General features: G+C 43.2%; 1 protein-coding gene across 3 annotated transcripts in view; it reads right to left on the bottom strand.

Moving 5' to 3' along the window:
- The window catches only part of SYT16 (synaptotagmin 16), a 198,716-nt gene that overhangs the window by 10,173 nt on the left and 164,330 nt on the right, over window positions 1-24,213 (bottom strand). For 2 of the 3 annotated variants that reach the window (XM_045201690.2, XM_024568344.3), the window contains exons 3-6: window positions 17,162-17,374; window positions 11,460-11,716; window positions 5,773-6,213; window positions 2,577-2,766 (exon numbers count right to left, since the gene is read on the bottom strand). In XM_045201690.2, the coding sequence (XP_045057625.1) occupies window positions 2,577-2,766; window positions 5,773-6,213; window positions 11,460-11,716; window positions 17,162-17,374 (1,101 nt within the window). Of the gene's footprint in view, window positions 1-2,576; window positions 2,767-5,772; window positions 6,214-11,459; window positions 11,717-17,161; window positions 17,402-24,213 lie in introns of all 3 variants that reach the window. The other variant, XM_053929170.1, reaches the window with a different exon arrangement.

Genomic DNA, 24,213 nt, shown 5'->3' with positions numbered 1-24,213 from the left:
TTGGTCCCATGCTCTGTCCTCCCCCCACCTCTACCTTGGAGGCCAGTGCACCTGGCAAGGTCTCTCTACCACCCCCACTCTCAGTCCCATTCATTTCCCCCCTTGCATCCTCTTTCCTTCTCCCTGCCTTACCCCACCCCCGCTTCTTCCAACTCTGCTCAGTTACCTCATAAAACTCTTGTTCCCTCACCCTTTCTCTCTTGTTCTCCTCCATATGGGAACTAAAAATGTATCCTAAGCCTGCCTGACGACTGCCAAAGTAGTGCTAGTGGCGTAATGAAGTGAGACATAATGAAGAACCAATGCCGTCAAGATCTAAAGCCCTTGAAAGTACCAAGAGGTCCCTTTCAGAATCTCCACAAAGGAACCCTCTACTTTCTCAACCCCTCCTAATTAAGCTGGATTTTTCTCAAGTACCCGCATTCTACATAAACAAAAAACTTTTGTCTTCCCTATTGGGTTTCTGTTTTAATTAATAGCATCACAGCAACATTGTCTTCTATTACTTTGACTGCAAAGACACAGCATGTCAGTTACATTTTAAGTTGAACTGCAACACTATGTCTATGAAAAATAATGTCATAAATACCAAACAGACTTAAAACTTCTAGAATCAAGTCAATGTGTAAATTACAACTTGCATTTTTTCCTATTATGTTTTAAACATTGGTCACAAGAATTTCCCTTTGGCATATTTTCTTTCATATAAAAATGTATGAAAATACAATAATAGCATCCTTAATATCACAGCTTTATATGTAGTATGCCAACCTGTGTACTGTTATGACCCCATTTTACAGATGAGGAAACTGAGATTCAGAAAACGTTAGGAACTCAAAGCTGGTAAGTGGCAGAGCCTGAATTCACACCCTTAGTTTTGGGGCCTCCAGTTGATGCTTTCTTAGCCACTATGCTGGCCTCCCTCACCCGCTGTATTGCCTGGTTCCACGTAGCACACAGAGCTTCCTGGCATGCACTGGAATGAATCGTGACTGTGTGACCCACCTCCCCATCATGCTCTGCAGCACCACCATGTTCTTTCCCCCAAATCTTCAGATCTCACCAAACCTCATGAGGACAGGGAAAGAGACCAGCAAAAGCTCTGACGATAAAGCAGTAAATCCAGATCTTTCATAAACCCAGAGCTATTTTAGGAAGCAAAGCTGTACCTAACAAAGAGAGTTTAGCTATGCAATTAATAATCAGCATCTACTATGCATTTCAAATAACTGTCACCTGACTCTGAGTGTCAGCGCAGGTTACGTTGGATGCACCGATCCAGAGTGGGGGGCTTTCCTTTCAAACTCGCTCTAATGCGCTTAGTACAGGTTGGCTAACAAGATACCATCGGACAGAGACTTCATGGGGTGCAGCACAGTGAAAGGCTGACGAGAGTAAGAGCCAAGATTTTGTTGTTGAATCCAACCTTTTTCTACCAGCTCTGCTGGCTCTTCACCTGGTGCTAACATACGAGGCCAGAGTCCACTGACTCGCACAGCCTACCATGTTGTTATTGATTTCATTCTTGTATCAGGAAGATTTCGGTGTCGATGAGGGGAGGCTCACTTGCTCACTCGCCCTTTGGTGTCAATGAGGGACAGACTCACTATCTTCCTTTACTGAAAGGCTGGAAATTCAACAACATTTTTCTGACTCTCTCGTAGCTAGCATTCTGGATACAAACTAGGCTCCTCTGACTAGATGTACGTACATGAGGTCCAGAGACACAATTGAGGCAAAAATCATCTTCCTGCCCCTTTTTAAGATTTTTTTTTTTTTTTGGCTGACAAGCGAGATCCTGAAAGTTAAGCTCATTTTTAGCAGCATCGTTCCAGTGTTCTAAAGGAGCTCCTTGGGTACTGAGAGGTGGTTGGCAGGCGCTGCTCTCTTATTCTGATTTCCTGAGCCCTGGACTGCAGCTGTTGGAGTATGTCTTAAGCTCTTTTTTCCAGCAGTGACCTCAGAAGTGGCAAGTCAGGCCTGTGTTGCCCCAGATCTTGCTCCTTCGCATCATCTTTCCTCAGCACGATAACCATGAACGTTTCTAGTATGCTCACCATGTGTTAGGCACTATGCTAACACTCTACAAAAATCATTTTATTTATACCCCAAAAGAACTCCATGAGGAAGATACTATTAATAACCTTTTGTTCTAAATGAGTCTACCAAGATTCGGAAAAGACAGGCAAATTGCACAGATCAAAGCAAAGCTACTGGGTAAGTGAATAGACCTGCCTCACTCCAATGCCTGAGCTCTACCTCTTTAAAGGTGTTTGAGGGCCTGGGACTTATTAGCAGATTTTAATTGCCCATACGCATTGTGTGGCTGAAGAGACATCATTCCTTTCTCTTAAATACTATACACAGGAAGGTCAGCCTATTTCATGTCAAGATGTGTCTAGATACTGGAGAAGCCTTCAACCTAATTAAATCGAAAGGCCATTTTAAAACCCAGAGGTATCACTTTGTAAAAAGTCCCTAAGCCATACCAAGATAACTTTCATTGTACAAGTTAAAGAATTAAAGTGAAAGCAGGCACAGCCTTGTACTTGCCCCTGGAAGGAGCATGTACTTACCAGGCGCTCTGTTCACAGCGAGGTTTCGGAAATGGCTGCCTTTGATCACTTCCACAGATAATCGCCCCGTTGTGGCATTATAGGACAGCCCCACCAGCAGCTCTGGCGCCCCTCCATGAGACAGCGACTGCGTGGAAGAAGCACTGTCACTGTGAGAAACGGCAGATGGGCTGAGCGGAGACTCTCCACTCTGGAGGGGAAGAAAAACAAAGAATCCATTGGCCCACACTGCACTACTCTCCCTTACAGAAAGGCAATATTATGTTTGGTGAAATTGTAGCCCAATCTCCACGGCTGCCAAAGATTACTGAGGAAGGGCGCACTCTGTGTGAATGATAATGGGTCTGGGGAGCGCAGCAGTGGATGAGAGCCCTTGCATTATCAGCTGACATCTTTGTTTCCAGAACTGTCTCCATTCAATATTTCCTCTCTAAGACAAAACGAGCCAAGATGTTATTACTAGCGTAAATCAAACCATCTAAGATACATAGAAAACTAATAATACATTTAATACAGACCCAAATTCCCTCCTGTGTAATTTGTGCTCCAGTGTTTCTGTGGAACCCATCCACTCTGTTCTCTGCAGCTTTGTGATGAATGTAGCAATTCAAAGGGCATTTTGTCTTCACTAGAAAAAAAAAATGACCGCTGGATGTCTACCATTGCACAGAACATTTGGCCCCTAGTTCTGCTTCTTAAGGTCAGGAATATGCCAGATGCTATATATTTTCTCCTAAGAAACAAATGACACCGAAAGTGAGCACTTTTACAAATTTTTGATACAGAAGGTGACACATGACTGCAATCTCAGAGACCTTGCAGGTACCAGGTGTGCCGGGGGAGAGCCCACACCTTATGTTATGGTTATTGATGTGCGCACTTCCCCAAAGCACCCACTTTATGCACCAGACAAGTCGGAAGGAGGTGAGTGAAGCAGGTCACCGAGTGGATTCTCATTCAGGAAGGGGAGTAGCAGTCAGCTCTGCAGGGGAAGCCACCAGCCCCCCGGAGCCACCACCTCTTCCACCAGTAACAAGTATATCAGGCTTTGCTCAAACCGTTTTCCTCCACATGGAAAATCATTTCCTAAAACTTCTTATCAGTAACATCAGTGAATCAATGCTTTAAAAGTAATTAAATATTTTTTTAAATCCTATTTACCAAGCCATGGGCATCTAGAGCCCGGGCTTTCACGGAATACAATTTGTAAACTACGGGGCTGGGTGGTTTGGTTTTGATAGGTGCCTATAGGCCCTGCTGGATGATGATAACCCAACAATGGAATTTCTGCTAAGTTTTGGGTGAGGGTCCCCCCCTCCCCTCTGCTTCTGCAGAAGCATCTACTGTGGCACCTATCTCCGCCTAGCTGGCCTCTCCCATCAATCCCCCAGGCCCTTTTACGACATCGTGGTTTTCCCCAGGCTGTGCCCCCCTTCAAAGGCCATTTACTGTCTTTGTTCACTTGGGAAACTCAGACTTCTCCGATCCTTATCATCTCTCAGGCCACAGTGCATACATAGTCCACTGTCTGGCGTATAATCGTGCTCAGCAAACAACTGGAGAAGGGAAAACTGTTGACCCCCCAAGTTCTTTCATACTGACTCATTTTCCCCGCTCACCTCTGTGCTCCCGGCACTCAGCACAGGGCCTGGCACAGAGAAACAGGGGCCTGGTCACACCTATCCTCAAGCTCTACAGTGCAGGCGGGACTCCTTCTGCCCTTCTGTGGCTTCTGTTTTTTCATGATTTCAGATATGCTTTACTCAGAGCTTAAGAAGAAAAGAGGGACTGGAGATGAGGTGTAATCTGGCTTATGGGTCCTTTTTTACTTATTATTTTTAATATAATCTTTATTATATTTTGCCCATTACCATTTAGTCCCCTGATAGTCCCGTCTCCCCAGCAATCACCTCACTGTTATGCTTCAAAGGCTCATTCTGAGCCCATGTTGGGAAGAGTCTGAGGAGGCAAAGGGAGCACAGAGAACACTAGGAGGCCATTTCATCCAGCAGGTTGGGTTCTGGTTGTATTCTGAAGATGGAACCAATAGGGTTTTGACCTGAGCAACTAAAAAAGACAAAATTGCCTTTAGCCAGGATGGGAATACTGTAGGTAGAGTAGATTTAGGGAGGCAACAGTCAGGATTTCAGGCCTGGAGACATTAATTTTGAAATACCTATTTAAAATGTCAGTGGCCGGACCTCCCATTGCTACACTCCAGCCTTTCTGGCTCCTTTCCTCGTCCTCACACCTGACGAGCTCCTTCCCACCCCCTGACCCTGCACATGACACTCTCTGTCTGACATCCTTGTCCTCCACCTGTCACCTGCTTCTTCCCTGGACTTCCCGAGTTCTGGATTTTATCAGCACCTCCAAGAAACTTTCTCTGACTCTTCTAAACAAATGCATGGCAGCCCCTGTCATGCTCTTCTTCCCCTCCTGCCTTGGTTTACCTACTGTCGCCCTCCTCCACCAGTCTGCAAGCTCCCCAAGGGCAGGGGCATCACCCGTTGGGTTCTTTTCTGCATCCCCTTCCTGACATACGGCAGGCACTCAGTTGGCCCCAAAGCCCAAGATAGCTACCTGATCTTTTTACATGTTTATTAGAAGGTGATACTCGTACAAGATGACACATTACCGATGGCAACAGTGGGACTGCCTGTCTTGTAGACACACAGGCTGCACTGTCTCTTTCCTTGACACCCCAGGGGATACAGAGGGTGGGGCATACCGAGAAGCTTGGTTATGTAAATAGAGGGTCTTAGAAGTGGTTGGAGTTCTGGGCTACTATTTGCAGCCTACTCAGGCACACTTGTCAGGGACCTCACCTTAACAGTCCCATCTCTGAACTTCATCAGAGTACATACTGGGGGCAGAGTGGGGGATGGAGGAATGGGTGGTAGGACCATTTATTAGCTAACTAGAAGGCCTAGCCACCTCTCCTGGTGTTCCCATGCCCTCCACACATTGTGCTCTTGTTTCCTGAAATGGATGTCCATTAGCCTACAGGGAAGATGGGCGTGAAAAACCCACCAAAGCATGAAGTGCAAATCATAGCTTAGAAGGATGAGGAGAGCCAAATGGAAAATTAAATTAAAGTGTTTGAATTCACAGGCTGAATGTACTAAATCAAGAGTCGACAATTCCACATCCTCAAACACACTGCATCATTAGCAGCACCATTTGACATACTCACACTGATATTACTTCTTGGCTCCAGAACCAGAGTCACTTTCGTTTCCCCTTCTGGGTGCAGGTGGCTGAGATAGAACAGCTTCTCTCCCATCATTCTCTCACGGGTCATCTTGCGGGCGGCGTACAGGCGGAAGCGGATGGCACAGGCAGCCACGTCTCTGGGCTCCAGCTTGGCGAAGGTGACCTTTTCCTTGAAGACAGGGTTGGGCCCCCTCTGTATGTTCGTCCTGCCCCTTTGTTTCTTACTGGGCAGCAGGACTACGTGAACTTGCCAGGAGTTGATGCCACTTCGGTCCTTATCGGGGAGGCCCTGTGCTCTCACAATGGTCACTGTGAGTTTCTGGCTGGCAGCTCTATATTCAAAGATGACATCCAGATCACCACACTTTGAGATGGGCTCTGGGACCCCAGATGGCACCTGAAAATTGGCCCCATCTTGCTCCTGTTGCAGACAGAGGAAAAGATTAGGAATGGAAATGATAATGTCCAACAACATCTCGGCGAGACGATGTCCCTCTGTGCAACTTGAGAACTTTCTGTTAGCTCAGATCCCTCTGTATTCGAAAGGTCTGTTTACTGGCCTATTTCTCCATCAGGCTGTGAATTTTTTGAGGGCACAATGCCTGGCATATGGGGAGCCTTCATGAATGCTTTTGGAATAAATGAACAAAGCTTTTATATTTTGTGGTTTTCATCTACACTGCCTCTCAAAAAATACAATAGACCGCTCATTGAAACCAACTGAGATACAAAGTCTAAAATTACTCAACTACACAACTGCCAAGGGGTGACTACCTTGAGTGCAAGGAGAAATGGTTAAGCCTTATCTGCACTCTATGGGCCGGGACCTCCTGAAGACAAGAGTCCCAATGAAACTGGGGTCATGGACAGCTGATCCCTCGGTAGATTTTCAGCCTACACGTGAGAAACATTTAGGGCAGAGCCTCTCAAATGTTCATGTGGACTTGCATCACCCAGGGATTCTAACTCAGTAGGACTGGGGTGGGGTCTGGGATTCTACATTTCACAGAAGGTTACAAGGATGTCACAGCTGGCCTCATATCAGAGATTGAGAAGCAAGGGTTTAGAGAGGCATCCCCAGCAGCCATTTAGTGAACAGCAACATTGGACTTGGAGACAGGACACTTAGGCTGAATATATACGTGAGTGCCAAACAGAAATCATAACTCTGCCATTGACTAGCTTTTTGACCCTGGCCCAATAGGCCATCCTTTCTGTACTCTTGCTGGAGGAAAAAAAAAAAAAAAAAGAGCATTAAGATGTCTACTTGATAGAGTGCTGTTGTGAGGTTTTAATAGATGTGAGAAAATACCTGGCTCAGAACAGACTCTATAAATATCTATTCCCATCAGTGGACTGGAGCTGCCTATTCTCCAACAGGCTCCCATTATGAAATATCACCCTTAGACAGCAGTTCACCTGTAGCCAGTCAGATCTGATGACCTCACTGAGAAAACTGAGCTGAACCGCATTTACTGTAATGAACCACCCTCCAACAAACTATAAATAAGGGCAACCTAATCTGATTTTTCCTCTGAAGTCACGACTCTTAGCCATAACGAACCTTTGTTCTGATTTCTTATTGTAAATCAGAATCAGTTCTTATTTAGGTGATGGAACACCAGACTTTGCTAATTTAAAGACCTTATTTAAATATGTGTGTGTGTGTGTGTGTGTGTGTGTGTACAAAATACCTCAAAAATGCACCTGCATCAGCATAACTTTCCAACAGAGCTCAAGTAAAAGTGCACGGTTCTCTGGAGTGAGACAGCCTTAGAAACCCCAGGTCTACCACTTATTACCGCAAAGATATTGGGCAAGTTACTTAATCCTTTCCACTTTCTGTTTTTCTCAACAGTAAAACAGAGAGGGTACCTACTTTACAGGATTGTTGCGAAAATTAAAGGACTTGACATATAGGAGACATCTATTAAATGCCCTCTCTCTTAAAATTCACATTAGTCTAGCAAGAAAATTTAGGCTTTTTGCAAAATAAGGGAAGCTTCTTTTTTTCTCGGAGCATGCATGCATTCATGTGTGAGTGTTTCTATTCAGAGGTACTTAGTTTCAAGTGATAAAAGTGGTTGCTATAGAGACTTTTGAATACAACTGACTAGTGTAGATATAATATTAGAAGCAAGTCTCCAAGGAGTTAGGCCAACTCAAAACTCAAGTCACAGTCTTCTGTTAAAACTCCCATCTATTTTAGCCTACTCTTGATCATCTCTATATTGCTTGCCAGAGCATACTAATAATAGATAACATACCAAACCCTGCCTTATGCCAGGTACCACACTATACCCTTCATAGACTACAAAAGCCCACTTTTACGCACTTCAGACCTTCCTGGTCTTACATCTTATTCCACCTTCCCCTACAGGCATAGCCTGTCTAGGCTTTAAGTGGCTCCGGCCTGGGGAAACTCAATGAAGTCTTACCTCCTGCCATGCTATGTGACTCTCAGCTGCCACCAAAGGCTCTCTGTGGATGTCAAAGCTTGGAAAGTTACAGAATCCTGCTTGGCTCTCATGCATAGAAAGTCCAATGTGTGGGGGGAGTTAATGCCTCATGCACTAAACTCTTCTCCCCTTAGAGAGATGTCCTGAGATGAGTTTATAAAGCTTCATAGAGTCGAGTCCCACAAGATCAAGCTGTGAGCCACGCTTAGCGGTGCCAACTGAGCATACTCATAATGCCACTCAGTTCTTCCCTGCTCACTCACTCCCTTGTCCCTCACTCCTTCCTATGCTTTTTGGGAAATGCACCTAAGAAATACTATCTTTTAAAATATTCACATTAACCTAATGAGGTAGGTATTTTAATATCCTCTTTTTTATGGGGGAAAGAACTAAGGCTCAGAGAGGCTAAGTAATTCACTCCCTGCCCCCAACACCATAAGCCCAGCCAGGACTATTTAGGATTTACCAGTATGAATGCTTAAAATCCAAAACCTTATGTTGAACACGATGTCTCCCTTCTTTCCCCCAAACCTCTCACCATGGTTACTTCTATGTGTAGTAAGTGTGTGAGATAAAGAGGGAGTGAGACGGGAGAAGGGAGTTAGAAACACGTACTACTTTGAATTTCACACCCTTTTAGGCCCCCACTCTTAATATGTGTTAACAATTTCCAGTTCTATAATCAACTTCAAAGCCAAGGTAAAAATATCCTCGTTAATGACTATCTCTCCACTTATCCATCAGGCTGTCTCTATTCAGATACATGCTCACTGCGCCTGCAGGTTTGTGGTAAAGTCCTGGAGGGTGGGGGGCTCTGCAATAACTAAATAAGACACAGCTCCAGGCAAAGACCCCACTCTGGAAGGGGTCAATCCAAGCAGTGGCCCATGAAAATGGGAGTTTGTGGCCCCTTCCTAGGAGGATCTGAAATGAAGATTTGTGGAGGCTGGGATTTTCAGAGCAATTAATCATTTCAACACACATTACCTATCACCAGGCAACCAAAGGAGCTCCTCATGTGGGTACTGTTAATATCAGTAATCCATCTGACCTTCCTGCAAGGTAAAAATCTCTTCATTTTTATCCCCATTTGGCAGATTTTAATTAACTTCTCAAGGCCAACCAGTTAATCAGTGGAAACAGCGATGCAAAGTGGGGCTCCTGCCTCCCTGTGAGCTCAGCACCACCAGCCGCCTCCCCATTGTCTTCCCCACCCAGCCATGGGTTTGCAGGAAAAAGTCGACGGCCTTTTCCAACAGAGAAGAACAGCACACGACAATCCATCCACCTAACAGGGAGTCACACAGCATGACCAGTTTCCTTCCGAGTCAAAATAAATGGTTCCTTCAGCTCTGATAGCCCAGGGTTTTCTGTAAGATGGGAACACTTGTACCACATTGTCCAAAACCCATATAGGTTTAAAGATTTTCTATCCAACTGAAAGCCTTTCCGTTTCAGTGAGATAGTGTTGATGTCATCTGTGCAGCCCAAAGTAAAGAGACCCACGATGTGTTCCCGACGCCAGACACACGGGGGAAGACGGGCTTCTTAACACGGCGAAGAGGCAAATAAATCAATTCTTAAAAGGCGAGCTAAGCCTGCCAAGCAGGCAGTTACAGGAATTGCCTCCGAGCTGCATTTGAGGTTCTACTGTAAGAGCACAAATTACAGTTTTTGTCTCAAAATAGATAGGAGGTTGAATGGAGCACACAGAGACGTCTGAGTATTTTTGGAGTCTGAGAACATTGAGTGCCCTCGACACCAAGTCTCCTATTAAAGCTCCACAAGGCAGGCAAATTCCAAGGCTAATGGTACAGTGATCAAGGAGATGGAGTATCACTAGGCAGGTAAACGGTTCTGTTTTGTTTTTCTGGTAAGAGAGCCAAAAGGAATATTTTTAAATGTTAAATGTTACTGTGTGGGATTTGATATGACTCTTAGCAGTAAACTGACAGGGAAGCACAATTTTTTTTACAAAACTTATAAGGTTAATAGCTTTGGGTGTGTCTATATGAAGGGCCATTTTAACAAGCCACACACCACATGTCTGAGTTACCATCTCCTGTCCCTAGCAGGATGACCAGCTCCCGGGCACACGTGCACACATGCACACCTCCTTACACTCTCTCCACGTGCCCCAGTGCATTAGCAGTAAGGATTTGGAACACGATTTTCTGTAATTTTTCCCCTTCTCTTTGATGCGCATTTCTGTGTATGGCAGTCCAGGCCCTAATAATAGAGTCATCCTACTTATTTTCTTGGTCAGACTGACACTAACAAAACCCTTCTCCTTCCTCTATCCCCACAAATTATACTGGAGTTTTATAAACTTATATGACAGTACATCAAAATTAATTTCAATGAAGGTATTAGACACCATTATTTAATATCTCTTAATGTTATAGAATCATTATAGGAGGGATCTAGCTAATAAGGAATAACCATACATGCCAGTAAGATAAAATAATATTTGTAAAATCCTTATCACAGTGCTTGGCACATAGTAATTGCTCAATAAATGGTAGTTTCTAGCATCATCATCTCCAGTCACATTTCTGATTAATTAGGTACATTCTGGAGTAAGTTTTAATTGAAAAATAAATTTAAAAGAAGTATATTTTATCACAGATTTATTTCAAAAAGCAAAGTCAATGGCCAGAGCGCCATCCCAGACTAATGCCATCTCTTACATCTTCAATTCAATTCAAAGCTAACAGACATACTGCGAGGTCGTCAGCATAATATCTTGTACAGTTTCATTTGGAGGGCCACTGTGTTTTAGTTAAATCTTCAAATAATTCTCATATTCAAGTCATAATAACTGGAGATTTGGGGTAAATAAAACTAGACTCCAGTTAATAGAAACCATAAGAGAAATAAACCAGTCTCCCTAAAGAACAAAAAACTCCTTTATGCAAAAAAGAAACCAGATTGTTTCTAGGCCCATCCTGCCACCATTCTTCTTCCTGTTTTTCCATGTTGATAGAAATGTATTTATGGCTCTTCTATTGGTCCGCATAGGGGTCAGACCTTGGTCATCCGAACAAAAATTTATTTAAATAAATGCTCTTTAGGTCTTTGTTTTTCAAGGCAATGCTTTCTTTTTTGGAGGAATTTTTCCTTGAGGGATAGGGGAGGGGTGGAGAGCAAGAACTAGACAGAGCACAAAACACTGAGGCAAGAAAAGACTGGAAAACAAATAACTTGCCTCTGGACTCCACACAGAGGAGCTGTCAGTGGCATAGGAGTCTTCAAGCCCCCGGTTATTAAAAGCAGTCTCCGTCTCCAGGCTGCCCTCTGTGGACTGGCGACGGAGGCTGCGCACCACACTGGTCTCCTGGGGAGGTGCACCCTGGTGCCTGGCATCGCCAGCCTCACACGGGGATGGTGAGGGGGCAGAGATGGGATCCTCTTCACCATAAGACAGATTCTCAGGATAATTCAGTTGGCTGGGTCCATCCAAATCTGAATTTACAATAAGGAAATGATTTCAAATATATTATTATTTTATAGCTTTTTATCTAGAGAAATTGGGCAACAGCAACTATACCAATCAAGGCCTCAAAAACAAAACCCACAAAATAACACCTGCAGAAACATCATTTCAATCATCTGATGGATAGACTTGGTCCATAGAAGCAAAAAGACCATTAGTTCATTATGTGGGGTAGAAGGTTAAATACTTTCTAATAATATGAGTATGAAGGGTGCGTGTTTATGTCAGGAGAATAAATTGAACACATTAGCATTTTGTTGGAGCTAATGACCATAGACAACGCTTTGGGGATGGATGTAGAAAGCAAGAGCAGTAACCAACTGCAGAGGCCACATGGTCTCCTAACTCTACCATCCTTTCTCTCCTCTTCACGCCCAGCATACTACCCTCTGCTCAAAACGCTTCGGTGGTTCTCTCAGGTAGAAATGTCTCCACTTGATTCATGCAAAGAACACCGGACTTGGTTCCAGATGACCAGGGTTTAAGAACTTAAACAGTTTGAACTATCTGAACCTTTGTTTCCTTATCTATACAATGACTATAAAAGCTGTCAGAGAAACACATCAAATATGAACAATATCTGTCTGGTAGGCACCAGACCTTCCATAAATATTAGTCTTGCTTACTTGTATGGCCCAAACTGGCCTCACGCAACCCAGCAAACTTTATTTGCTACTACCTCCCACCTCTCTGTCACCTGTGGCCCGACTGGCTCATGAAAATGCTAGTTGTGTATCTCCGTCCACAGAAGTTCTCAAGCCGTCCTGCTTGTCCTTTTCTTCCCATCCATCAAAGCCTCAACAACTACTGAATCTTCCTTGACTCCTTCACATTCAGTGTTTTTCTCTGACCTTGCCCTTCTCCTCCTCCTCTTCTCTTCTTTTCTCTTCTTCCTTTCCCTCCCTTCCCCTCTCTCAGTATTTCCTTACTCAGTTCATCCCTTGCCTCTCTTTTGATGTCCAGGTTACTCTCCGATAGTAAGTAAAAACTGACAGTGTCTTCCTAAGTTGTTTCTTTCCCCCTGACTTGCCTCCCACACCCAAAAAGAAGCCAAGGATGTCTTATCTCTGTGGCCTTCAGGCTCCCTCAGTAGCCCCCATCCTAGAATGAGAGAACATTAGAGATATAGACAGGATAAATGAGTGGATGACAAAACATGTATCGTAAATTCAGCTCTTATTTACACACTGTATAGCAGCAATTGTCTCCATGGTCTTAAAGTTTCAGCTAGAACATAACCTCCTTGAAAGCACTAAGCCACATACATCTACCACATAGTCTTTACCCACCAGTGGACTTCACTAAACCCTCAACTAACCTCAAAGGCTAAGCAGATAACAAACACTTGAAGCAACGGAGCATGTAGCATCATGGACTGGTGGTGACAGTGGTTTACTGGCCACTGTAGGACACACCATGCAAACATAAAAATACATCATCACCTTTGCAAACCATATAAACACATTTTCAGGCAGACTTGGTCCTCAGCCCACAACTTCAGACTCCTGATCTGGGATTTTGCAAAACTGTGGCAAGCCAATGAGAAGTTCCCCTATCTGCCTTGTTATTCTTAATAATTCAGTTCAGCCCCCTTGGAAACACTTTCATAGGATACTATAACATTTTTACATTCACACTTTCAGTTATTTGGCAAACACACTTTAAAAAAGACCACAGAAAATGACAGAACAAGGGACATTCCATATGCAACACCCTACAATATAAAGCAGAATTTTCTTCCAAGGCTCTAATTAGCACATCCATTCCTCACACACATGAACACTAAAGTGTCCTATTAAACAGTGGGTTGTCCATCAACATGTGCAGCAGCCAGCAGGAGTGCAGCACAAAATCTAACTTGGCCAAGAAATTACCCCCATAAAATTGTCCCATGATTTCAGCTCCTACGGTGATAATACCTAGATCAGTAATAAGGGAATTTTCTAAAGCTACATCAGGCCTTGAAAAGCTATTCATAACTGAAAAACATAAGAATTATATTAATATAACAAACCATTTTCCTTGACAGACATTCAAGGATGAATTAGACAAGCAAATCTGGGGTACAAGTCAAGTTGCAAGGAGCAGGAAAGAGGTGATTCACCGTTACATAAAGTAGTCTTCCCGTGCTTTAAATTAAAGAAGATCATGTCAACTTAAACACATACAGAAAAGTAATTGCCTGTTGTCAGAGAAATGTATCCTGGCTTCATAGAAATTATAGGGCATAATTATATCACATCAACCATATTAATGTTAGCAGGGAAATTCTTGAATTTGTTCAGTCCATACCCTACTTTGATGGGGTGTAACCAATTACTTTCTTTGACATTCCCATACTCCTCTCTCCCACCACAACCCAAACACGAACACTTTTGCTGACCATCTTTGATGGTCAGTTTTATGTGGCTGACCTACAAGCCCCAATGATTCAATCGAACACTAATCCAGATGTTGCCGTAAAGGAACTTTGTTGATGTGATTAAAGCCTTTAAGCAGTTGACGTTAAGTGAAGGAGACTATCTTGCATAATCAGTTCATTAAAAGGCCTTAAAAGGAGAACTAAGTGGACCCTGGAAAAGAAGAAATTTCACCCGTGCTCTGCAGCTTTGGCTCATACCTGAGAGTTTAAGCCTAGCCTTCCCAACACCCATCGCTGTGCACTTCAGAACTGTGTTGCCTGGTCAGCCTCCACAGGTGCAAAGTAAATTCTATGTACTCACAACTCTCTCTCCTACATAAGACACAGTTTGTTCTTATATTTTTACTAATTATTGTATTATTTTCCATACAAACAACTATAAACCTACTTTTGCCTCACCCTGATATATATACGATTCTGATTGATACATCATTCCCCAACAAAACTGAGCACAGATTCTGAAGATAATTGAGCTATTATTCTTAATGACCAGGAAGGTAATGTCTAGCTTCTTTGTAATATCCTAAAAACTAAATATTTCACAAGGAAAATTAAGGCTTGGCACAAAAACAGGGGTTGGGGGAACTTCAAGAAGTGCACTATTATTCTGCAGCCCACCTTTCATTGCCTAAATATCTGATGCACGGCCTCTGATCCAGATCACGTAGCCCAAACCCCTTTGACATCATCAGGAACGCAGTGACAATCGATGCAAAACAACACTAACTCAGACACACGAGAAAAGAGAACACTTGGCTGGAATATGAAGATAGCGTTGTCTTGATTCTAAATTAACCTAACCAATCTAGAATGAAGGGTTTCTCTTATGAAGAATCATGAAACAAGCTACCAGTAATTTATTTGTGGTTCAGATTTGACTTGAATTTGGACCTTTACTTTCACTAGTCTAACATTATGAGAGGAGACAACAGACAGGAAATGTGACTTGTTATGCGTTTGTAATGTAAGAATTGTCCACAATCAAATTTGATCTTAGAAAATCATGTTTAAAGTAGAGTGAAAAAAATAGAAAACAGGCAAAAAAAGATCCTCCTGGGGTACACACTTAATCTCTTCATTATTCTTTATTGCTGAAACAAATTCACTGATTGAAAGATGAACAAAAAGAAATGACACAGAAAGATTATCATGCAATATGAATTACTTTAACATTTCCATGACATTTGATAACCTAAAATTTAGCATGCATTTATTTATTCCTATGATCCTGCTGGTTTTCTTCAAAATTTACAGGTAATTCATTCACTGTAGTGGACTTTTTCCTCTCTCCAGTAGAGGAAAATTTACCTTTTCTATCACCATGTGTCAAAGACTTCAGAACCACTGGTTATGACAAAAGGTGCTGCTAATTTCAGGAACTGTAAGGTTAGAGCAGTTGTCAGAGCTCTTCAAACATCAGCCAGTTGTAGAAACCAGAAACTAGACACGGGCTTCTGGGAAACAGGGCCATTAGCTTTAGAACGAAACAAGCTACTCCTAGGGAAACAACTGCTATCACCTTTCATTAGCCAACATTTGCCCTCTCCACGGACAGAGAGGGATGCTGTGATGTAACATGAGAGACAGCGGGAAAAGCAGGAGAAGGTGTAAGGAACCGACAGAGGGCCAGCATTATGCTATGGTTACATAAGGCACTTATTTCCTGGCTTACCTGGGGCTAAAAAGAATAGCAAACAACATGTTATGCTGCCCATGTCAATAGGTAAAATTACACGATAAATAGCAAATTATGATATTCCCACTGAAAAAAAAAAAAGAGTTCTTTTTGTTAATTGTCCTCTTTTTTCTATGTTCTTTTTCTGCCCGCCTCATCACTTACCGAGTCATGTTGCCTTTCTGTTATCTCCTCTCAATTTTGGACTTTCCCTTTTCTCTTTTCTTTTTCTACCGCTATGTTTCAGAAAGCCATGGAAGAGCTCAACTATGCCCCCCTTGGTTTGACTGACCACAATCCCCAAAGCAACGAAAGAATAGATTAGAGAATCCAGGTCATTTAGCCCAGGTAGCTAAGGTGGATGGCATGACATTTTCTCAGCTTTTCACCAAATACATTTCACAGACCCTTCCCTTTCCCAGTGCCCTGTGCCCGCTCCAGGCTGTGGGCATAAAAGAGTCAAAGAGATTCCTGACCTTCACTAGGGAAAGCACTAAGAAATAATGCGTGTTCTTTTTCCAGGTTATTCTTTGTAAGTGGTGCAGAAGGAGGAGGACCCTTACCAAGGCCTTCCCCTCATCACTAGCTGTGCTACCTGACCTGGAGTGTCCTCCCCTCGCCTTTGTGGAGGGCAAACTTAGTATAAAGATGCTAGAGGATGGCATAAGACCTTGCTCTTGCCCAGCAAGTCTCATGTGAAATGGAGGTGGGGATGCTCCGAAACTACAGGGAATAAGGGAGAGGGTGCAGGGCATATGTTGTCTGAGGGAGGTTATTCAGTATTATTATAATACATGCTTTTGTTTGGAAAATAAAACATACCTATTGTTTTTAATAATACAAACTAGTAAAAGAAAGGCTTCAAAAATCTTCTGGGGTTACATAGCTGTGTGGGAAATAGACTTGATTGCAAATGGGGGGAAAGGCACAGAATCTCAATGTCAGTGGACAGGTATGTGAAATGTTTGTACCTATCAGAAAGCAACAAGATGTTACAAAGCTTGATAAATACCATTCTGGTCACTAGTGTTCAATATATATAAAGTAGTAACAATAAAGAAGGAAGGAGTCCCACAACTCAGGAGCAAGGACTCAGAACTTCTGATCCATTCCCTCCCCCAGTTCCCTGCAGGATGGCTGCCCCCTGCAAAATTTGGAGCATCCCTTTCTCTGCCCCAACCTCTGGGTCCTGCCCCATTTTCTCTCCCTTTGTGGACTCTCAGATGCAAGGGCAGAGGTTACAGGACTGAAAGAAAAGACATTCTTCCCCTTGGCCATCCCTGGTCTAGAAAAAGGAAGTTTTGATGCAAAGAATACCTTCACAGGCAGACACTCGCGTGCTGTCCTCTTTGCTGGTAGAGAGCAGGCGGCGCAATTTTGGTTTCTGCTCCAGTCCTGTCTGCTTGCCTTTCTCAGGTGCTCTTGAACGGAAACTCTGGGACCGGGACACAGAAATCTCAAACTGTTTGATCACCTCCTCATCGGAGTCAGAAGATGTGCACAGCTCTTCATCGTCTCCAAAGCTGTTAACTGGGAGCAACGAGAGCCATGAGTGTCCTGCAGGGCCCACAGGAATACAGAGACAGGCAGTCAGAGAAACAGAAGAGCATGGGCGATTGGCTTGGATCAAGCAGTGCCAAACTGGACAGAAACAGTTTAAAGCATGGCTGAAACACAAATTTGTGTCCAAATCGATAAAACAGGAAGAGACGGCTCATGAGGGCAATTGGAAATACATGACTAAAACCCAGGAGAAGCCATTGGGACAGCCCTAATCAACACAATGAGCCTCCTTGTTGAGCGGGGCAGCCCTGCTGATTTCTGGTGCTGACTCGTGCTCGTCACTGGGGAGAGCTCAGCTATCTGTGCACGTGCCTCATGTGCAGACTTAGTCAACCATGACAGAACACATGCTCTTTGCTTCATCTCAGCTATTAAAACCCACAGAGCCCACTGAGATTTGCAACTGAGATTTTCCAAAAGCTTCCTGGTTTTGAAAAGAAGTGTCCATATTGCATGTGTGTGTGTCATCTTGTTTCCACTGGAAACATCCCGATGCCCTTCTCAACACCAACAGCCCAGCCGGAGTACCCTTGGAATTGCTTGTCCCACTTCCCCGCACTCCCCACATCCCAGCACGCTGGTCCCCCTCCAGTTTCTCTAACACGCCCAGATGATTCCCTCCTTTGAGTTCTTGGACTGCTTTTTCCTTCTGCCAGGAAGCCTCCCCCTGGCTCCTGTTACCATTCAGGTGTCAGCTCGGCTGTCACTCTCCTGATTGTCCTACTTTACGCAATTCTCCTCATAGAACTTCTCATCTTTCTCTCTTTCTTCTGTCCCCAAACTTCCATAAAAATAACATCACTTGTTTTGTTAACCAATGTATGCCCATTGCACAAAATGCCTGTTGCATAGTAAGTGCTTAATGAACACTTGTTAAATGTTGACTAAATTGGTGAATACCCAGTGTTTTACCCCAACCTGGAAGGCCCCCCACATACACACAGTTCCCTGTGTCTGGAATATTCTTCAGCCCCCATCCAGACTCGTCAAGAATCTAGCTCACCATTCAGGTCTCAGCCTAGACATCACTTCCTCTGGAAAGCCCTTCTGTGGCCCCTTATGTCATGTTCATGGCTCCTTCCACGTGCTGTGAACAGCTCTCTATCCTGCCCTGGCCGTGCTCCCTCCAGTGCTGTGACAGAGTTACCTGTTTAACTGCCAACCATTCCACCTGACCGTGCGCACCGAGAGGGCCCATCAGCCCGCCCACTTTACATCCCTCCAGCTCTATCTCTGTGCCAGGAACACGGCAGACTACTCCGTAAATATTTTCAGAGTGTGAATTCGAAATGATAAATAATGAGAAATTAGGTTTTTACTATTCCCTCCTTCTATCCAAAAGGCACACGACGACTTTTCTTCTGGGGAAGAATATGGTTGTTAATTCACAGATGGGTCCTGAAGATCACTTCTGAATCACAAGTTAAGAAAAAATTAAAAGGCCATATTTTAAGTGAGAGAAAATACTTTAAACACCAGCCTGGTCAAAACATTTATTCTCTGGCTTATTTAAGAATTGATATTTTTGAGGTTCTTTGGAAGACTAGTAATAATAACAAACACTTTTGGGATACTTTTTATGTGCCAGGACTGGTCCTGAGAGCCTTATATCTATTATCTCATTTAATCCACACAAAATCTCTACTATTGTTTCCATTTTCCAAGTAAGAAAAATGAGGAAGAGAGAAGTCCACCATGGGCTGAAGACCACCCTAATATTCTCCCAATAATCTGGAAAATCAAGACTTGAATCAAGACAGCCTGTCTTTAGAGGTCATGTCTGTAATCACTGTGCTGGAGAACCAGAGAGAGGTGGGGGAAATAATTCTTATTCTCCATGTTCACATGAACTAGCTGAACCCCAGTAGCCAAGTCCTTTAACCTCTCTGGCCCTGCTTCTCCACGTGTGGATCATTTCTAACATCTGGACCATTTCCCAGGTCTTTTCTAGATCTAAATTCTCCGACTCCAAACTTCCTGCCCACAGGCATTAAAATTTTATCTATTTCTCTCTTTTGTTGGAGCAGTTAATCCAAGAACAGAGAGCCCATCATTGTCGGCTCACGCATTTCCATTGGCTGTGACCAGTGCCATGGGAGGACCTGAATAGCTAAGTGTCAGAAGAGACTAGATTTCCCATTAATCCTCCAATACCATCCCAACAAATAACCATCCCAATGAGCAGTCTGCTCAGGTCTCAACATGCTGGGCATCACACTCTAGAATGAGGTGAACCATCACATGTAGGAGACATCCAGAGACATATTGGAGTAAAATTAAATTCTTGCCACTGTTAGCATATAGAACCAGCTAAGCATCTGGGAGGGAGTCAGGGGGATAAATGCACTGGAGGGACAGTTGAATTAGACATTCAATTGGAGCTCTTTTCAACTCTGAGACTCCATTCTACTTGTATTGCTAGGCAAGCATTTTTTTAAATTTAACTAATCATAAATCATCAATTTCAAATTAAGGGAGTTAGCTCATAGATATTTCCCTATGTATAAAATCAGTAATTAGAATTCATTAATTTACTAGTATGTGGTCCTTGATTTCTTTCTAGTGAGTCGCTGACCACCCACAGGGTAAGACTCTCCTCACTTGATATAATAATCACAATAGTCATTATAACACTTCCCATTTACTAAACATATACCCCAGGCCAGGCACCTTTCTCGGGACTTTGTGCATATTATCCCATTTAATCATCATAGCAAGACAAGGAAGTAAGATTATTACTATTCCCATTGTAGACATAGGAAACAGGGGCACAGAGAAGCTGAAGAATTTTTTTGGCAAAAAAGTTAACGAAGTATCAAAGCTGAGACTTAAACATTGAACCGATATTCTTAGCCACTGTGCCCTTCATCAGACGCCACTGCATCAGGACACTGTAGCTGTGTGTAGCTGACTTTTCGGAGTAAGTTGAGAGGGAACTCTGCCACTTGCCCCTTGAAATCTGCCAGAGGTTGCCTTCTTCGAGAGAGGACGAGCAGTGGGGCAAACGGTTGGTCCGTGTGGGAGTGAGTGCAGGTAAGCAAGCTGCGGTCTAGTCGGCTATTGCTCCTTAAGGGATTACAAATACACCGGCCACGCTATTCTAAGCCTTACTGCCCAAGGCCCAGGGAATTCACTGCCCACAACACAAAACCTTTCATCCCTCCTGAAACCACTGAACAGGAACAGAAGTCAATGGTGATACTACTACAATGATAAAATCAATCCCATATACAGCATTTATCACATGCCAAACACTCTTCTAGAACTCTACATACGTTACTCGATTTACTCCTCAGAATAACCCTTAATGAAATAAGTACTTTATTATCCCCATTGTGTGGATGGGGAAAGTGAGGCCCAGTGAAGTTAGTAATTTGTCACAATCATAACAGTTAATAAATAGTGGAACCAATTTTCAAACCCAAGCTGTTTGCTCAAAAGTCAGTGTTATGAAAATGACCAGCAGCTGCTCCAGGAAAAAACCTTCTTAAATCCCAAAGTCTACACAATCGTGTTTTATCGCTAAGAAGACACACGTCACATAGGTTGGGCAAGAAAGAATTTTCATAAGCATCTATTTATTCCCTCCCTTTCACAAAGAGAAGGCAAGGCCCAAGAGGCAAAGTGTTTGCCCACAGTTATACCGCATTGTCTCCGCGTTCCATGTCAATGGCTTTGCTACTGTCTTGTCCAAGCTCTCTCTCCAATGGGCTGTTTTTTCAAAGTCAAATCTTGACTCTTACCTTTTTGAAGGATCCCAGCTACTCGCCTTGTCATGAGTCTATGTCAACAACTAAATAACTGATCTGGGTTTCATTCAACTTAAATATTTGAAAATCACAAAGTCTCATCTATGTTGTGGCACTTACTTCAGAGATAAGATTATACTTCCTGTAACTCCGTGTCATATATCAAGTTCAACCCCTTTGAAGCTGAGTGCCTGAGAAACAGCACAGTGGGAATTTGTATTAAGATCTTCACCCTTTCTTCATCCAATTACCTTGCTAAAATAACAGGAAAAATGTGCACAATTACCATGGGTGTGGATACATCTTGAAGTTGCAATTGTTCTTTTCACTCCATCACAGAATTCAGAGAGATCTTAGGTACCATCTACATATCAGACTCCTCTGCAATCTTTCTGACGCACAGCCACCCGGCCTCGTCCCTTCTTTACACACTATCTCGGTGCTGCTGTGGGCTTCTCGTGTGGCCAGAAGTCTCACGACTTTGACACTCAGAGAGAGCTATTTATAGATCCATCAATATTCAGTCCCTACTCCAATGAAGTCAGATTGTCCCTCCCTCTAATTTTAACGATTTGTTTCTATTTTAAACAGATAAGGGCAGAGGAAATATCTTCGTCTTGCACATTTAAGAGAGGAAGATGGGTCCCCAGCGCCATAGAAACTGCCTGTCAAGTGTAACATCAGTTAAAGCTGGAGTGGTTAGGGATGTGGAACCTGGAGTCAAACTGCCTGAGTTTGAATCTTCTATTTGCTATTTTGAGACCTATTAGAGTTCCTTAATCTTTCTGAACATCAGTGGTCTTATGCTGATATTCCTTCTTAAAATTGTTGAGAGGACTAAATGAGATAAACCATATAAAGGCACTTAGCACATGCCTGGCATATGATATGTTGACTATTATTATTATTATTATTACGTCCCATCATGGCAGCGCCCTGTGTGGAAACCCTTTTATGAAGCCTACGTTTACATGCGAAGGAAAGAATGTGCCTGTTCTTGCAATGTCTCGCTTGAAAACTCATCATCAGAGTTGGCGCAGGAGAAGGGTGGAAGAAACAAGAACTGGACAGGGGACGATTAAGTTGATAATGTGGGTCATGTGACCTTCCTTACCTCACCACTCTTTCTCCCAAGTCTGGGGGTGGAGCACTCTGTAAGAGTTGGCGATGCCATCCAGATGTGGGCGGTGCCCAACACCTGTGCATTTTGATGTTTCCTTTAAGACAACAAAATCACCAATTGGTGATGAAAGGAGATTATTTCTCAAGCCCGTCTGCTGCTATTTACAGATGGAGAAAGAAGTTCTAAATGATCAGTACAGCTCCAAGATTATTAATTCCTTCCCACCCACACAAGAGCAATTAGGTGGAGGGAAGTACTACTCACAGCCTATAGACGGAGAGTGGAGACAGGCAGGGGCGGGGTGTGCAGGGCGGTGCAGTTCCAGAATGCTACTTTTAGCTACAAGTGCAGGAAATCCTTCTGTACCGTATTTCTCAAATACTCACAGCAAATATTTGCTCATGGTGGCTGGATAGATAGAAATAAGAATAAAACGGTGGTGCCCTGGCTGGTGTGGCTTAGTGGATTGAGTGACAGCCTGCAAACCCAAAGTTCACCAGTTTGATTCCCAGTCAGGGCACATGCCTTGGGGGCATGCAAGAGGCAACCAATCAATGTATCTCTCCCACATCGATGTTTCTCTCCCTCTCCTTCTCCCTCCCTTCCTTTCTTTCTAAAAATAAATAAATAAAACCTTTTTAAAAATAATGTCTTTAAAAAATGAATAAAATGTTGAAAAAGCAGAAGGGAATTCAAAGGTGGCAGTTGCCCATTTCAGATTCTAAGAAAATGGCCACATTTCTTGGAGCACCATCCAGCCATTCTCGGACTCAGGCAGAAAAGGAAAAGAATTTTTGTAAATCACCCAGCTCTGATTTTTTCCAGACAATGCTCTGTGGGAGTCTCAGTTCCACAGGGGAGCTTCAATGCCACTGTACAAGTGGAGATGGGTGGCTGCACTGAGCGGGCTGAGCTATGCGCCATCTACAGTGAGGAATATTTTACTTTAATGTGGCTTATATTTTTGTAAGATTCTTTTGGCAAATAGAAAAAATGGAAATCCTGACACTTTTTAAAAGTTTGAATATTTTTGATAATAACCCACCTCCCTCATTGTATAGAAGAGAACCTAAGAATGAGACTACTTAAGAGACTTATTTATAGTCAAGTAGCTAGTTGGTGGCAGAGGAAGGATTGGTTAGCATCTGGCTCTCCTGTCTGTACCAGTTTTGTCACCCTACACCTTGTATGAAATGTTTTGACAACTGCATTTCTTATATAAACAAAGAGGTGGCACTTGTAATGGTTAAATATGAGTGAGTCAAACAGAAAATATTTTATAAAAAATAGTAACATACAGATCACTATGCAAGAGAAAAATTAAGTTACAATAGTGAGGATTCCAGTTGTGATAACAGCAGAGTAAGTGATTCGAACTCACCTATTAATAATGATAAATTCATTTAAAAATTAAATGTTAACCAACTATTTGAAGGTACAGAGAATGAGCAAGAGCAGGTAGAAGCTAGAGGAAATCCAATTTTTTGAGAGAAGGAAACTTCTCTGGGTAAGGTACCTGGTTACACTGCTTTGCTGCTAAAAGTGCTTGTACATCAGTGAGGCAGAGGGCACCCAGGCCTTGGGCAGACGCCTGAAGTCTATGGAATTGAGTTACCCAGAGCTCAGGACAGCCAGAGCAGCTGGAGATAGAGGGATAAACTTCAGAAAGGAGGGAAGCACAGAGAGGGAATGCCAAAATCCTCATGTGACCTTATCTCAAACACTTGACTGAAACTTGAACTGTGAATGCTTGCAGGAGAAGACAAGGAACCCAGAAAAAGTAACAGCTTCAGAGTTCAAAATTTGAGCAGACATTTTGGCTGTACCCCACCTTGGGCAACATTGAGGTAGGAGCTTGAATTTGGCCAAATTAGAAGGGTTTGGTCCACACACCAGGTTTTCCATTAAAACTCTAGAAGGGTCGACCTTAGAAA

The sequence above is a fragment of the Desmodus rotundus genome, chromosome 7 (assembly GCF_022682495.2).
Source record: "Desmodus rotundus isolate HL8 chromosome 7, HLdesRot8A.1, whole genome shotgun sequence".
Taxonomy (NCBI): domain Eukaryota; kingdom Metazoa; phylum Chordata; class Mammalia; order Chiroptera; family Phyllostomidae; genus Desmodus; species Desmodus rotundus.
This window is presented reverse-complemented; position numbering and strand designations above follow the sequence as displayed.